We start from the raw sequence: 14,286 nt of genomic DNA, 5'->3' as shown, positions 1-14,286 counted from the left end.
GAATGTGGAGCTCATCTCAAGAGTGCTGATCTTGGGCGTCTTGCTGTTGTCGCTCGTGCAGGATGCAGGGTCTGCTTCCCACAACCCTGGCCAGAGTCACGAAGCTCTAACAAGCTGCAAAAATCCCTGCGCACGTTTGCTTTTGATGAACCGCCAGTTTTGCCGGCCAAACGAATCTTATCTCGAAGAAGAAAAGTTTCCCTGAAGGCTTTCGAGACCAACACCATCTCTGTACACCATCTCTGTACCTGCCAATATGTCGGACGTTGCTCATCTCAAGTCTCTTTTCCGTGCGTACCCTGCCTTATCGTCACTTCGGCGGCTTTGCTTCCTGTGCTAACTCGATTTCCTTTGCTGCGCACAGGCTTCTACGACGACTACCCTAAAAAGGGCATTCGGTTCTGTGACATCCTCCCTGTCCTCCGGGATCCTCTCGCGTTCGAGCTGCTGATCACCAACATTGTCTCGCACGTGTTCACGCACACCATCCCTACCCTCTCCGATTCTTCTCCCGTCCCTGCAACACCGCTGGAACCCGGTGCGGTGTCGTACGGCAACCGCAAGATCGATGCAGTCGTCGGTCTGGACGCGCGCGGCTTCCTCCTCGGCCCCATCCTCGCCCAGCGTCTCGGCTGCGGTTTCGTTCCCGTTCGCAAGGTCGGCAAGCTCCCCGGCGCCTGCGTGCAAGCGAGCTACATGAAGGAGTACGGAGAAGACGTGTTTGAGATGCAACAGGACGCATTGGCCCCCGGATCAAGGGTGTTGGTCATCGATGATCTCATTGCGACCGGTGGAAGCGCCAAGGCGGCTGGAGAGCTCGTCAAGAAGTGCGGAAGCCAGGTCGTCGAGTACGTATTTGTGGTGGCGATTCCCTTCTTGAAGGGCGCGGATCAGTTGGATGCTCCTTCGTACCACCTTGTCGAGGTCGACTAGAACAGCACGGCTAGATTCATTTCAACAACGTTTTAATTTAGACCTTCCATTGCCAGACAGCAGCAGATGCGAACACTGTCTCGAGTCACAAGTCTGTCGATGTCAAATCATCTGGTATTGGCGTCTTGGCAGTCCGAGAGACTACAAGGCGGTTCGTGACAGCTTTTGCAACGAGTTGAGCAACACATCGCCCTCCTTGATGATCTTTGTGTACTGGGCATTCTTGTGATCCGGTCTGCGGGTCTCGACGATGCCATGAACCTTGTCGATCACCGCAGGCAAGCGACCTGACGAGATGAACCTCGACAATTCGCTGTCGATAAAGTCGCCCGATACGCCAAATGCAGTAGCCATGTTGTCGATGGACAACGACTGGTAGCTCTCGAGGAGCTGGGAGTAGGCGATGATGCGCATCTCGCGGACGTAGTATCGGGCGTGCTGGTGAAGTGCGCGGGAGGTGAGGATGTGGGCCTGCTCGACGTCGGCGAGGGCGCGGAAGAAGTTGCCGTACTCGCACGCGTACAGGCTGGTAACGAAACTGCGCAGGTGCGGGATCTCGTCGATCACCTGCAACACTTCTGGCGAGTCGATGATCTTCTTCTTGAGATCGGTGCGCTTGAGCACTAGCGCGTTGGCGAGCACGGTGAGCGTGATAAAGTCGTTGTAGTCGATGAGCTCGGTGGCGGTGAAGGTGCTGAGCGCGTCGAGGAAAAGCTGGCCACCCGCCTTGAAGTCCCGGATGGAGAGCAGGTGAAGACCTTCGTACACCTTCAATCGATTGCGGCGCTCCCAATCGCCTCCCTCCTCGACCAGCTTCTTTGCCTCCGCAATCGATGTCGTCGTCACATCCGTGTCACCGAAGAACAGCCCGATGCGCACCTTGGTCAACGTCAGATCGAGCTTCGACCCCAACCCAGCCCCCTTCGATACAGCCAAGTTGTGCGCCTCCAACGCCTTCTCCTTGTCGCCGATCTTTGCGTAATACGCCGCCCTCTGACGCAATACACCATTGATCTCCATCTCACCCTCGTTCTCCTCCACCTCCTTCTGCTTTTGGTCGAGCTTCTGCAGCTCCTCCTGGTTCTTCGCCTCGAGCCGCTTGATCAGCGACTTGTCCTCCTTCAGCAGGCCTTTCAGCGTATTATCGCTCAGGATGAGCTGGTAGTATGGTGCCATCTCATCCTTTTCGATGCCCTCGAGCAGCGCCTGTTGCGAGGCCTGCACTTCGGATGAGGCACGTTGCTTCGAGTGGTGCGCAAGCAGGAAGAGGTGCTGCTGTAGCTTGAGGTTGGGGATGGGCTGAACTGTCTCCTCGTCCATGCTGGCGGCTGTGATGTGTAGAGGTGCTTCGATTGAGTATGGATGTGCTGGTGCTGTGAGGGTTCTGAGCAGTCGCTTGTGATGATGAGTCGCGGTGTTGAGGTGCGAAGGATGGGTGGAAAGTCGAAGGTGTTGGTTGGCTCGAGCTGCGCGGCCCAAGACGCGGTGGAGGTTCAAAGCTGGATTTCGCGGGCGATCACATGCTTACATAATCAGGCTTCTCCCAGCTTTGACACCTTTGCCAGCAGCAACTGGCCACATTCTCGTAGAAGCTGCCCAACGACTCTCCGACATCGCCATCGAAGTCAACAGGGAAGACATTACTTGCATTGGCTCTGCAGTGGAATCAGTAGGACGGAGGACGAAGAACAGAAACACCAGAGCTGTCTTCGAGCATCATCTGCGACCAGCAATTTGTGGCCTGAATTTGAACTCCCATTTTGTGGTAGTGGATTTTGCTGCTGCTCAGAATCAACCTTGTCCATTGCCGACTGTGGCAGTGGATCGCAAAAAGCATCGATGGCGTGGATTGCGGAGTCAAGTACAAGTACAAATGAATGACAAGAAGGCGCGGTTGTATAGCATCTAGAAGAGGGTGTTGGAGCTCGAAAGGGGGTCGGTGATTCACCTGCCTGGACTGCGACTGCGGTCTCTGTTGGCATTGCCTCTTCTTGATCCCGTACCTCGGCCTGCAGCAGCCCCAGCCGGTGGATGGACGAATGCAAAGTCGGCCTTCAGCTCCTGGTCCAGTAGTGTAAGACCATCGTTGCAGGCCTCGATCGCTTCCTGCGCTTCGGCCCTCTCTGCGAACTCTAGTAGAGCATATCCCTGATCGAGCACGGCAGCGTGATGAAGAGATATTTGATTAGCTTACAGTCGTCTGGGGCCGAGAGGAGACACTGGCTGTATGAGCTCACCTTCACATATCCTGTTCGTCTATCAAGATTGAGGTCGCATCGCTTGACAAGGCCAAAGTCAAGAAACTTGTCCTGAACGTCTTCTTCTGTTGCCTCTTCATGAATGTTGGTCACGACGATGACCCATCCTTCGACCGCTGTGCATATCATTATGTTGTGGGAAAGTCAGCGAATGTGCCGCATGAAGAAGGGTGTGTATCGAGGCTGCTCACATTTGGCCGCACGATCGCTGCTCTCTGCTGTCCCGTCTAATGTATCGAAGCGGCCTGTCTTGACGCCTTCGGATGCGGGTCCGTGATCGCGTGGGTCGAAGCCTCTTCCTCGACGCTTGACGTTCGGGTCTATGATCGTGCAAAGAGGAGAGCGAGGAGGAAGAAAGCCTGTCAGGAAAGGATGCGCCGCGCGGGGCCTATCAAGCTAGAGGACTTACCATCATCCATGTCGACATCATCAACGAGGTCAGCTGCTCTGTCGTCCTCCATCTTGACTTCTGCTTCCGACATGGCGTCTTGGTAGGATGATGAGCAGGTCTGTCCGGTCGTAGAACCGCGCGTGGTGAATGTGTTGCTTGACGAGGACGAGGAGCGCAAGAAGCAAGTTGAGGTTTTGGCTGGCTTGTGCAAGTGGAGCAGTCTCCGCAAAATTGAGCCGCGTTCCGAGACTTTCTTCGCGTTTACCATCCTTCTTCTCAAAGGTTGTGGTCTTGGCTCAAGCCATCATCACGTCCAGCTAGCCTCGGTTCGCATCAGCATCTCGGCATGAGCCAATCTGTAGCAGCTGCGGACGCACTTCGCCAGTGCTTGTCCGAGCTCATACCCTCCTTGCTCGCGACACTTTCCGACTTGCGGCGGGCGAATTCTCAGCAGCATCTTCTTCCATTCACTCAGGTCCGCGATGCCCTCAAGCCGATAGCGGACACGCAAGATGTCAGAGAAGCTTTCGGTATAGTCAGCAATCTTTCGACGGCAGACAAAGATAGCCTGGAAGTACGACTGCGCAATCTTTGCTTGGAGCTCAGCAACAACGAGCTCCGCAAAGTTGTCCTCGACGATTCATCAGGCTTGCGAGCAACCCCAGGGGACAACATCGACGATGGAACCCTTCAGAGCCAGCTTGCATCCTCATTTGATCGACTCGACGTCAGCCTCGTCCTCTCGCTCCTCGATCTCATTGACCCGCTCTTGCCTCTGTCTTTGATCGAAGAGCTGATCGAGGCGCAGCCCATTCCGACCTGCTCACGGATCTTTGGGTATACAGAGTCGCGAGTCAAGCCTCTCACCATTGGGCTCCACCCAGGCAGGGGGAAAGGCCCTGTTCTGCTTCGAACATGCAACGAGCTCCTCAAGAGACTGTCCAAGCCTTCGCAAGAAGACACGGTCTTTGCCGGTCGTATTCTCAGTCTGCTCGCCAAGGTGTTCCCTCTCGGCGAGAGGAGCGGTGTCAACCTGCGCGGCGACTTCAATGTCGAGAACAAAACGCACATCGAGGAAAGGACGGAGGACGCCGAAGACGAGGTCGGCGACGGCGCTGACGCTGATGAGAGGGACCAGATCTTCAAGGTCGACTACGACTTCTACGAGCTCTTCTGGAAGGTGCAGCGCTTCTTTGCCAATCCACCTCTCCTCATGGGCGCACAGGATTCATCACGACCGTCAACGAGGAGTGCTACACCTGTCGAAGCTGGAGAGGCAGATCGTCTCGACTCGGACGACGATCCAGCTCCCGACGGAGCCAAGGGCGCGATGGCCGAGCTGAGAATCAGCACGGCAAAGATCCTCAAGCTGTTTGGCGCCGTGACAAAACGCGAGAAGGAGCTCGCAGGTGCAGCAAGCGCTGAGGAGGCCAAACTCAGCGGTAACACGGGCACAGCGTCGCAAACAGCGTCCGGAAGCGTCACGCCATCGTCCAGCAAGAGGCGACTCGAGAACGGCACGACAAACACCGGCTACATCGCAGGCAGGTTGATAGGCAACAAGGACGACGGACCTGCTTCTAAGAGACTGCGACCTGACATTTTGGACGGTGTCAGAACAAATGGTACCGACGCAGACGAAGATATGGAAGAGACAACAGGCTCAGCAGAAGCAGAGGCGGCGGCCACCGAAAGCGGCCACTTCTTCCCTACATACCTCACGGGACGCAAGCTGTTCGAGTACGAGATCCGCGACACATCCTTTCGCAAGCACATCCTGGTGCAGTACTTTGTCCTGTTTCAGTATCTCCTCTCCTTCACACCAACGGCCAAGGAGAGCTGGAAGGAGTGGAAGAACAAGGCCCTGCAAGCGCTCTTCACCCTCGAGGATGCGGACGAGCGCTGGATTCGATCCACATGGAGGGAGATCCAGGCACTGATCCGCGAGATTCAGCCGGATGGACGGCTGTTCCTCGAATCGGTGCTGGAGGTGCTCAAGCGCGAAACCAACTGGATTCGATGGAAGACGGAATCTTGTCCCTCGATCGAGAAGCCGCCGCTGTCGCCGGAGCAGATTGCCCAATTCGCGTCAGCTCGAGCCTCGCTGCTGCGCAAACCCGAACCGTATCCGCACAAGCTCGGCACAGCAGCCCTCTCAGAGCTGTGGCAAGATGGACTGAAACCACCGGTCCCAGGTACAAGACGAGAGGAGAACGAGATGGGCGAGTACGTCACCGTTCCGACCGACGGACTGGAGGAGCTCGAGATCTTTCCTGCCGTGCCCAGCTTGGAGCACTACAACAAGTCGATTCAACGCGAAAAGATGAAGCTCGACATGCGAAAGAAGCAGCTCGGCATCGATTCGACGCTACCAGAGGCAAAGCTCGGCAATGACGAGCGGAACAAGCTGGACAATGATGAGCGGGCACAGGCGATCATCGAGACGATGCAGAGCCTGGCATGGAGGGCGTTACGGGTTGCCAGTCGGGACAACTTGCACCTATTTGGCAGGCTTAGTCGACCCGAGGATATCGAGGGATTGCTGAAGGTGATGGAGGAGGAGCGCAACCCACAGCCGAAGCCAAAGGCAGTGCCTGTGCCGGCACCGCCCACGGCCGACGAGAGTGCCGCAAAGAGCGAGGAAGGGGCTGGAAGGGCTGCAGATGGTGGTTCTCAACAAGCCGCTACTGAGGCAGCAGACGCTGATGCACCACAAGCTACACTCGAAAGCGTACAGGATGGAGCGCCAGCGACCGCCATTCCTGCGCAGGCAGAGCCGGACACTCAGGCTACCGAGGAAACAACAAAAGCAGGCGACAGCCAGGCAGCCAAAGATGCCTCTGACATCCCGATTGCGATCCCTGCCGTGCCAACAGCGGAGGCATCACAGCCAGAAGACGGGGTCACCCTAACGGAGGCGGCAGCAGGAGGATCAGACGTTATGGAAGAAGGGCAAGCAGCAGAAGCCGATCCCACTTCAGGGCCGGAGACATCTGCAGTTCAGGAACAAGACGTGGAGATGTCGGAAGCTACGTCCTAGAAATGCATCATGGTGTCCCTGCAAGCTCGGGCATTGCTGCTCGTCTGTTGAGCGTCGAAACGAAGGAGGCGACATAAGATCTATGAGACCATGTATAGCGACTCCAAACCTTGATGATACTGTAATGCAGCCCGGGGGTAAGCATGGAAATTCTTGCGCGGCAGACAGGAGAGCCATCGTCGACTCCGATGCATCCCGGATTTTCTCGATCTGGACACCCTCGCTCTCACAAGACAAATTCCCAACTGAGCTCACGCGACTAAGCATCTGGACCCCGCATCTAGCGATCCGCACCTGCAGACTCCGTCCTGGGCCGGCTTCTTCATGGTCTGCCTGCTTGGAGTTCAAGTAACCGGTTGTGGTCGTCATTGCACCTCTTCCTTTCGAACTGATCTCTTTCCATCTCGTCCTTGTCCCACCAACCCTCAGCTTACTATTTGATCGACTAGACAAGCTCGCTTCGACATCTCAGTACTGCGATCCGGAAGCTTTCATTCCAGCGGTATCCTCTCAGCCCCGATCAACCACAGCAACCATGGCAGCAAATCGTCTGGGCAGCATTCAGGGTCACATCTCTGGCGACAAGGGCATCAGTCAAGCAGGTAAGTCTTTATCATCCCAGCTGACTTGCGACATTCTTTCAGCAGCAAAAGCGACCATTCAGCCGACAACATCGTCGGCAGAGAAGGGATGCAGAAGCGATCAGGCTGGCGGAGGACAGATGATGGGACGAGCGACATTTGGTGTTTGCTGCAGCATGAGGTTGGATGCGTCTGTCATGGTGCGGCTCGCGGGCATCCCTTTCCATCCGATCCGGCATGGCTCGCTCGAGCCCGTGGTGTTAGGTCGCGTACGAAATGGGATTGGCGAATATTGTGTGTCGTCCGGGAAGGCAGTTGGCAGAGTTGCGGCGGTACGGTGCGATGTCGCCGGTCCTGACTCCGTAATTTGGGCTCAAGGGTGGCAGCGCAGCGCGTATCGGCAATCTCGCGCAGGGTCACGCTCACAAGAAAGGCGCAGCCCCGCGAAATTGCAGTGACTCCAGCTAAATTACACACCGCGGTCAGCTGCCCTCGATCGGAGAACAACCCAGCTGGTTGCCGTGGGTGATTCTTCCAACACTAAACCTCTTCGCCAGCCTTATCTAGTCCAGCTTCATCTCTTCCAACAACGTCTTCAACGTCTCGTCTCCGTACCAAAGATACTCGAGCTGACCACATTCATCATGGGCTCCCTTGACCAAACTCCAGCTCTTGCTGTGTGGAGCGCTGTTCCTCAGGCTCCTGAAGATGCGTAAGTAGCCGCCTCCCCCACACTACGTCTCCTCGTCCTTCGATTGCAACCGCTGACATCCTACGCCGGCGACTATGTGACCAATAACAGCATCTTCAAGCTGACTGCCTCCTACGAGGCTGATTCCTACAAGCAGAAAGTCAACCTCGGTGTCGGTGCCTACCGTGACAACAACGGCAAGCCCTACGTCCTCCCCTCGGTCAAAAAGGCGCAATCCGACCTCATCGCCGACGAGTCGGTCGACCACGAGTACCTCTCCATCACCGGTCTTCCCGAGTTCACCTCTGCCGCTGCCCAGCTCATTCTCGGTGCCGACTCGCTCGCCATCGCTGAGAAGCGTGTCGCCTCGGTCCAGACCATCTCCGGCACCGGTGCCAACCACTTGGGCGCCGTCTTCCTGCAGCGATTCTACCAGTACCAGGCCTTCGGTGTCGACCGTCAGATCTACATCTCAAATCCCACCTGGGCCAACCACAAGGCCATCTTCAACCAGGTGGGCATCAAGCCCGTCGACTACCCCTACTACGATGCCAAGACCATCGCGCTCGACTTTGAGGGCTTCACCAACACGCTCAAGCAGGCCAAGAACCAGAGCGTCTTCTTGTTACACGCGTGTGCGCACAACCCCACAGGTGTCGACCCGACGCAGGAGCAGTGGAAGCAGATTGCCGACATCTTCGCCGACAAGGGCCACTTCGCCTTCTTCGACTGCGCCTACCAGGGCTTTGCATCGGGTGATCTCGACCGCGATGCGTGGGCGGTGCGTCACTTTGTGGCCCGCAAGAGCATTCCGTTGCTCATCTGCCAGAGCTTTGCCAAGAACGCCGGGTTGTACGGCGAGCGTGTCGGTGCGCTCCACGTCGTGTCGGCGACTCCGGAGCAGAACGCGGCGGTCTTCTCGCAGCTCGCGGCGATTCAGCGCTCGGAGATCTCCAATCCCCCTGCGTTCGGCGCGAGGGTCGTCAAGATGATCCTTACCGACAAGGCACTCTTCGCGCAGTGGCAGAAGGATGTCAAGGAGATGGCAGGCAGGATCATCACCATGCGACAGAGCCTCTTCGACCTGCTGACAAAGAAGTTCGAGACGCCGGGCAACTGGGACCACATCCTCAAGCAGATCGGCATGTTCACCTTCTTGGGGCTCGACGTCAACCAGTGCAAGCGCCTGCTCGAGGAGGGCCACATCTATCTCACCGCCAACTCGCGTATCTCTATGGCTGGTCTCACCACCAACAACGTCGAGTATGTCGCCAGCTGGATCGACAAGGTGGTTCGCGAGAAGAAGTGATTCCGCATTCTACTTTCCTTGTCGATATTCCTCGTTCATGCTCTCTGCAATTGCATATGCTTCTTTGACACATCGCATCATCGTGATTTGTGCAAGACACAACCACTGCTGCTCTTTGGATGACTTTCTTATTTCTGAGGTGACTTTGTGCTGGTCAGCGGTCGTGGCTCATGAGCTCCTCGGCTTGACCTCTTCCGCACTCGGAATGCTCTGCATGGCGCCTTCCTTCTCGCACGCCAGGGCTGCCGCTTTCGAGGCCCACTTCAGCGCCTCTTCAACAAACTTCCTGCTGTTGGGACGAGCTGACTCCAGCAGCCCTTCGCCTCCATCCACATTGTGCCCCATCAACGCAGCGACCAAGTTTCCTGCAAACGTGTCGCCCGCACCCGTGGTGTCTTTGACCTGCTTCGGCTTGAACGGTGGCACGTTGAAGAACGTTCGATCTGAGCTGTCGGACAGGATCACGTTGGCCATGACACCCTGCCCCCCGCGGGTCAGAACGATCCATGCGGTGCTGCTGAAATGCTCGAGACCCGACAGCGTCTCTAGCACCTTCTTTGACCTTTCATCTCCTTCCGAGAGCCCCTCCAACGCCGACGCTTCCGATGGCTGGAGCACACGCAGCAGTTCTAGACTCTCGCCCTCGTTGACCACGAGCACGTCGATATCGCTCCATGGGAACTTCTCCACCTCCTCCTTGCTGAGCATGGGCGACGGGTTGAAGATGGTCGTGACGTGATTCCCTACCTTGCTCGACTTGGCGTGCTGTGCAAAAGCGATCGTCGTTTCGAGGGGAATCTCATTCTGCAGCACCAAATGGGTGATCGTCCTGTCGCCCCATGCTTGTGCTGGATCCGTGCTCTTGCCCTTCGCAAAGTTGGCTCCCTTCAGGAGCACGATGCTGTTCTCGCCATCCTCGGCGATCTGAATGAAAGCCCTGCCTGTGGGGACATCCTCCAAGATCTCTGCGTCATCCACAACGACATGTCGGGACTTGAGCTCGTCCAACGGCCAGGGAGCATCCTTGCCGACGGCGCCCGAGAACGAGACGGTGGCCCCTGCGAGTGCGATCGCAGCAGAGACATTGGCTCCCTTGCCGCCGGGGCGAGAGACAAGGCCGGTAGAGGAGATGGTCTCGCCTGGTCGGACAATGTGTGGGACGAGGAAGGTCTCGTCGATGTTGATGGACGACTTGACCAGGCAGAAGGGCTTGTGCGAGAAGGACGACATTGTGTCGATGCGTCGATCGATTGTTACGAGTGAGTGCTGGTTGGAAGGAAAAGGGTGGGGAGGTGGGAGGGTCGGATCTTCGGCTTGACAGTCGGAAGCTTGTGTTGGTCTTTTTGGCAGGTGTGATGACGATCATCTGCAGTCCCGTTTTCCGCACGAAATTACCGCCGGGGCCATCCATCTTCGCACTCACCTCCGAGTCTTCCTGACCATCATCCACCACCCCCTCACCTTTGCCAAGATGCTGGAAGTGACACCGCCAACGCGCATACCCATGTTCCCAGCGAACTACCGCGAGTTCCTGATCGCTCCCGCAGCGCCACGTGTGCCCACGGCACTACAAACCCTGCAACCCGGCGAGATCTTCCAGCTTGCCCAACCCAAGTGGCCGATTGCACACACTCAGCCCTCGTTCTACGCCCTCGCACTCACCACCATCGTCGCCGCATTCTTCCTCCTCGCATTCAAAGACGTTGCGGCACTGATCAACTACGAGCTGCGCACTCGCTTGCGGATCCCGGGCAACCCGGTCGTGGGAACGGTCCTGGGACTGTTGGCTGCAACCATGCTCTGCATCACCTACGAGAACGATGTTAGGAAGCGCAGTGGGTACTATCCCGAGGGGGCGGATCCGAGACAGATGGTGTGGCTCAGTGGTGGCGCGACCGTGTGCGCGATTCTTTGGGCGAGTAGCACGTTTCAGTCGCCGATCAAGGCCAGAGACGAGCAGACCGAAAAGAAGGTAGTGGAGGAGAAGGTGGAACAGAGAGGATCGAGAAGGTCGTTGAAGAAGCAGGCGAAGCGCGAGGCCAAGAAGATCTCCGCCAAGCAGGAGTAGCGTTTTGCATAGAGTGGAAACCGATTCATGTACACTACACGATACCACAACGACGGAGTAGGATTTGTATTCGTATATGTGAGGCTCAGGCTTTGTGCGTCTCGTCGAGGCTCTCTCTTCTGACTTGCGTGAGTCGCTTGTCGAAAGCGATGAACGCTGAATCGGACTCGAACAGCTCGTCGATCGACTCGAGCGAACGACAGCTCGTCTCGGGGTAGAAGGCCCACACGAAGGGCAGGCAGAAGAAGTTGAGTGCTCCAAAGAGGAAGCTGGGACAAAGGCGCACGTGTCAGTTCGATGTTTCTCTTCCCTTGGAGCTCAGAGAGATGACTTACAAAGTGTTGTAGCTGATCGCGTTGAACAAGAACGGCGTGATCTCGGTCACGATGCCATTGCCGATACTCCAACCGAACACGGACCAGCTTCCGCCCTTGGCACGGATGAACAAGGGGAACACCTCGGTTGGATACAGCCAGGGGACGCTGAGCCAGGTGGCGCCGAATGTGGCCGTGTAGAGGAAGACCATGGCTGCGAGAGCAGCGCCCCATCGCTTGGCAAGCGCCAGATCGGGTGTCGCCGACTCAGCGCCGTATTGGAGTGAGTATTTGGCTGCGACGCCGGCGATGAACAGGCAGATCCCCATGACGATGTTGCCCCAGTAGAGCGTCTTGCGGCGACCGGTACGGTCGAGAAGGAAGACGGCGATCAGGACTGAGAACATGTACGACACCTTTTGAACAGGAAACAAAGATGAGCAAACGTCAGTCAGAAGTCAACATGCATCGTATTCACGCCGCAGTGGGGCACTCACATCGTTGAATCCAGAGAGCAGGCGAGCGAGTGTATCGCTGAACCCGCCCGACCGGAAGACGGTAGGAGCGTAGACCGTGATGACTCCGATTCCGGCCAGCTCTTGCAAGATCTGGAGCCACACGACAAGGATGATCCTGCGTCGGATATGAAGCTTGCCGTCCGACGTCCACAACATATGAAGGAAGCCGTCCTCGCCGTTTCCTTGACGAACACGCTCCACCCTGGCTACGGCGAGAATCTCCTGCAGCTCGCGCTCGACTTCGACGTCCTGCTCGCGCAATCGAGAGAGGATGCGACGCGCTTCGTCGACTCGCCCCATCTTGGCCAGCCAGCGTGGCGATTCGGGGAAGAACGGCAGACAGGCGACCAACATGATGATGAAGATAAGTTGGAAGGCTAGGGGAAAGCGCCAGTTGAATCCTCCCGTTTCCATGTCTCTCACTGCGAAAGAGATCCAGTAGACTAGGGCTAGACCTGTGATGCGGAAGCTGGAGATCGTATCAGTGACTTTTCGTGATCGCCTCACTATCGCCGTGAATTTTCGATACGTACCCGCGATGTTTGCAGTGAACTCAAACCCGATGGCCTGCCCGCGTTTGTCATGACGGGACAGCTCGGCTACCCAGACAGGCACCACGGCATTGTAGATTCCTGGTCACAAGAACGAGAGACAGAGAGCGGGCGTGTCAGAGCTTCTGGAAGGGGAGAGGCGAGATGAACGGATCGACCGACTGCCATGTTTCGCATCGCGGTGGTACAACTACCAGAGCATTTTACATACCTGTTCCTATGCCACAGAGTACTCTGGCAATCATCATCCATGTGATGTTCTGGGCGGAGACCTGAAGGGAGGCGCCGAGAACGACCCAGAAGGAGCCAAAGAGGATGGTCTTCATGCGACCAGCATTGTCGGCCATATAACCACCAAGGAAACCGCCCAGCAACGTGCCGAGGTAGTAGATAGCGACGATTCCACCGATAGCAGCGCTGTCTCGCTCTGTCTCGTTGCCATCGACGCCCGAAGCGGTGCCCATGAGGCGGAGGTAGTCTTTGGATTCGTTGACGCCTGACATGACACCTTGATCTGTATGATTGCGGACACGTCGTCTCGGAATGATTAGTCGCAGCGCTGTTGACCTGCCTTGCGTCTTTGGGACCTACTCACCGAAACCAAAGAACAGAATGGCGATACCGGCGACGAGCTGGACGGCCCACTTCATCTGGAAGGGGGTGAGGTTGAGCACACGCTTCTCGCTGTACGGATTGGGGAGGTACTTGCTCCAGAAGGGTTCTGGCAGCTCGGGAAAGTCGGTCGAGTCAACATGTTGAAGGGAGTTAGTCTTGTAGACGTTGTTTGGGGAAGGGGTCTTCTTGAGCTTGTCTGCATTGTCAATGGGCGTGGCCGCAACAAGAGTGTGGGTGTCGGCGGACTCCATCTTGGGCTGCTTTCGAAAGGGTAGCGGCGGTCTCAGAAACGAAGGGTGTCAAAAGGGGACAGAAGCGCTGGGCTTGACGTAGATATATACTCTCCAGGGCCGCCGACCGTGTCTCGCTGAGCTTCATCTACGAAAGGGAAGCACACTCAACCACAGGATCGAAAGAGTACCCGAGGCTAAGTCAAGGGCAAGCTCTGCCGGTCAGGGTTCAAGATGAGGCTTCCCCCACACCGATGATGACTCGGCGCACAAGCTCAGTCTATCAGAGACATCATTGGGCAAGTCGGAGAAGTTCTTGTGGACGGTCGATGGAAACACAAGCTCGGTTAAACCAGGCATGCCACTCCGTGTCAAGAAACGCTTCTCTTTTACCCCCGCGTCGGGCAATTTTCAAGGCGTTTCGCCGAAGCTAGTCCCTCTCGTCCACCCGAGAAGCTGTTCGTCTGCATTCCCGAACCCGAAGCCATCTGCTCGCGCCTCACTGAGCACTGTGGGAGGGAGACGACCGGCCCGCCGTCATACACACATGACAATATGGGTCGAAGCAAGTCACGCAGATTGCCTTCGATTCGAGAAGCGACCCACAGGAACGGACAAAAAGCATCTTGTCTTGAAAGTCAGGACAACGCAATGAGGTCATTATTGGACGTTCGGCAAGAAAGACTATTCCAACGGTCCGTCGAGAAAGAACAACAGACCGTGGCTTTCTACCGAAGATGCCGGCGTCACACGCTCCCTGCGGACCGGAGTTGGAAAAGGGTTTGCA

The 14,286-nt window shown here is 56.7% G+C and overlaps 8 protein-coding genes across 8 annotated transcripts; 4 read left to right on the top strand and 4 right to left on the bottom strand.

The window, feature by feature from the left end:
• Positions 1-256: 256 nt before the first annotated feature.
• PSEUBRA_001510 (Phosphoribosyltransferase domain protein) lies at positions 257-933 on the top strand (the record flags this gene model as incomplete). Its single annotated transcript, XM_016434745.1, has 2 exons — positions 257-290; positions 365-933. The coding sequence occupies 2 exons, from the start codon at positions 257-259 to the stop codon at positions 931-933; spliced, it is 603 nt and encodes a 200-aa protein (XP_016293797.1).
• A 141-nt stretch (positions 934-1,074) lies between these two features.
• Positions 1,075-2,253, bottom strand: PSEUBRA_001509 (26S proteasome, regulatory subunit Rpn7; the record flags this gene model as incomplete). Its single annotated transcript, XM_059464661.1, has 1 exon — positions 1,075-2,253. The coding sequence occupies one exon, from the start codon at positions 2,251-2,253 to the stop codon at positions 1,075-1,077; it is 1,179 nt and encodes a 392-aa protein (XP_059321164.1).
• A 624-nt stretch (positions 2,254-2,877) lies between these two features.
• Positions 2,878-3,673, bottom strand: PSEUBRA_001508 (RNA recognition motif domain protein; the record flags this gene model as incomplete). Its single annotated transcript, XM_016434754.2, has 4 exons — positions 2,878-3,081; positions 3,171-3,307; positions 3,383-3,511; positions 3,601-3,673. 4 exons carry the CDS (start codon positions 3,671-3,673, stop codon positions 2,878-2,880), a joined length of 543 nt encoding a protein of 180 aa, XP_016293796.2.
• Positions 3,674-3,928: 255 nt separating this feature from the next.
• On the top strand, positions 3,929-6,622 carry PSEUBRA_001507 (THO complex, subunit THOC1; the record flags this gene model as incomplete). Its single annotated transcript, XM_059464659.1, has 1 exon — positions 3,929-6,622. The coding sequence occupies one exon, from the start codon at positions 3,929-3,931 to the stop codon at positions 6,620-6,622; it is 2,694 nt and encodes an 897-aa protein (XP_059320830.1).
• A 535-nt stretch (positions 6,623-7,157) lies between these two features.
• On the top strand, positions 7,158-9,203 carry PSEUBRA_001506 (Aminotransferase, class I/classII; the record flags this gene model as incomplete). The annotated part of the gene is made up of 3 exons (XM_059464658.1): positions 7,158-7,224; positions 7,873-7,915; positions 8,006-9,203. 3 exons carry the CDS (start codon positions 7,158-7,160, stop codon positions 9,201-9,203), a joined length of 1,308 nt encoding a protein of 435 aa, XP_059320829.1.
• Positions 9,204-9,371: 168 nt separating this feature from the next.
• Positions 9,372-10,433, bottom strand: PSEUBRA_001505 (Carbohydrate kinase PfkB; the record flags this gene model as incomplete). Its single annotated transcript, XM_016434731.1, has 1 exon — positions 9,372-10,433. One exon carries the CDS (start codon positions 10,431-10,433, stop codon positions 9,372-9,374), a length of 1,062 nt encoding a protein of 353 aa, XP_016293793.1.
• A 241-nt stretch (positions 10,434-10,674) lies between these two features.
• Positions 10,675-11,271, top strand: PSEUBRA_001504 (uncharacterized protein; the record flags this gene model as incomplete). Its single annotated transcript, XM_016434739.1, has 1 exon — positions 10,675-11,271. One exon carries the CDS (start codon positions 10,675-10,677, stop codon positions 11,269-11,271), a length of 597 nt encoding a protein of 198 aa, XP_016293792.1.
• An 85-nt stretch (positions 11,272-11,356) lies between these two features.
• PSEUBRA_001503 (General substrate transporter) lies at positions 11,357-13,520 on the bottom strand (the record flags this gene model as incomplete). The annotated part of the gene is made up of 6 exons (XM_016434730.1): positions 11,357-11,540; positions 11,607-12,001; positions 12,083-12,558; positions 12,637-12,735; positions 12,866-13,168; positions 13,250-13,520. The coding sequence occupies 6 exons, from the start codon at positions 13,518-13,520 to the stop codon at positions 11,357-11,359; spliced, it is 1,728 nt and encodes a 575-aa protein (XP_016293791.1).
• Between the last annotated feature and the right edge of the window lie 766 nt (positions 13,521-14,286).

The sequence above is a fragment of the Kalmanozyma brasiliensis genome (assembly GCF_000497045.1).
Source record: "Kalmanozyma brasiliensis GHG001 unplaced genomic scaffold PSEUBRA_SCAF14, whole genome shotgun sequence".
NCBI classification, from domain to species: domain Eukaryota; kingdom Fungi; phylum Basidiomycota; class Ustilaginomycetes; order Ustilaginales; genus Kalmanozyma; species Kalmanozyma brasiliensis.
This window is presented reverse-complemented; position numbering and strand designations above follow the sequence as displayed.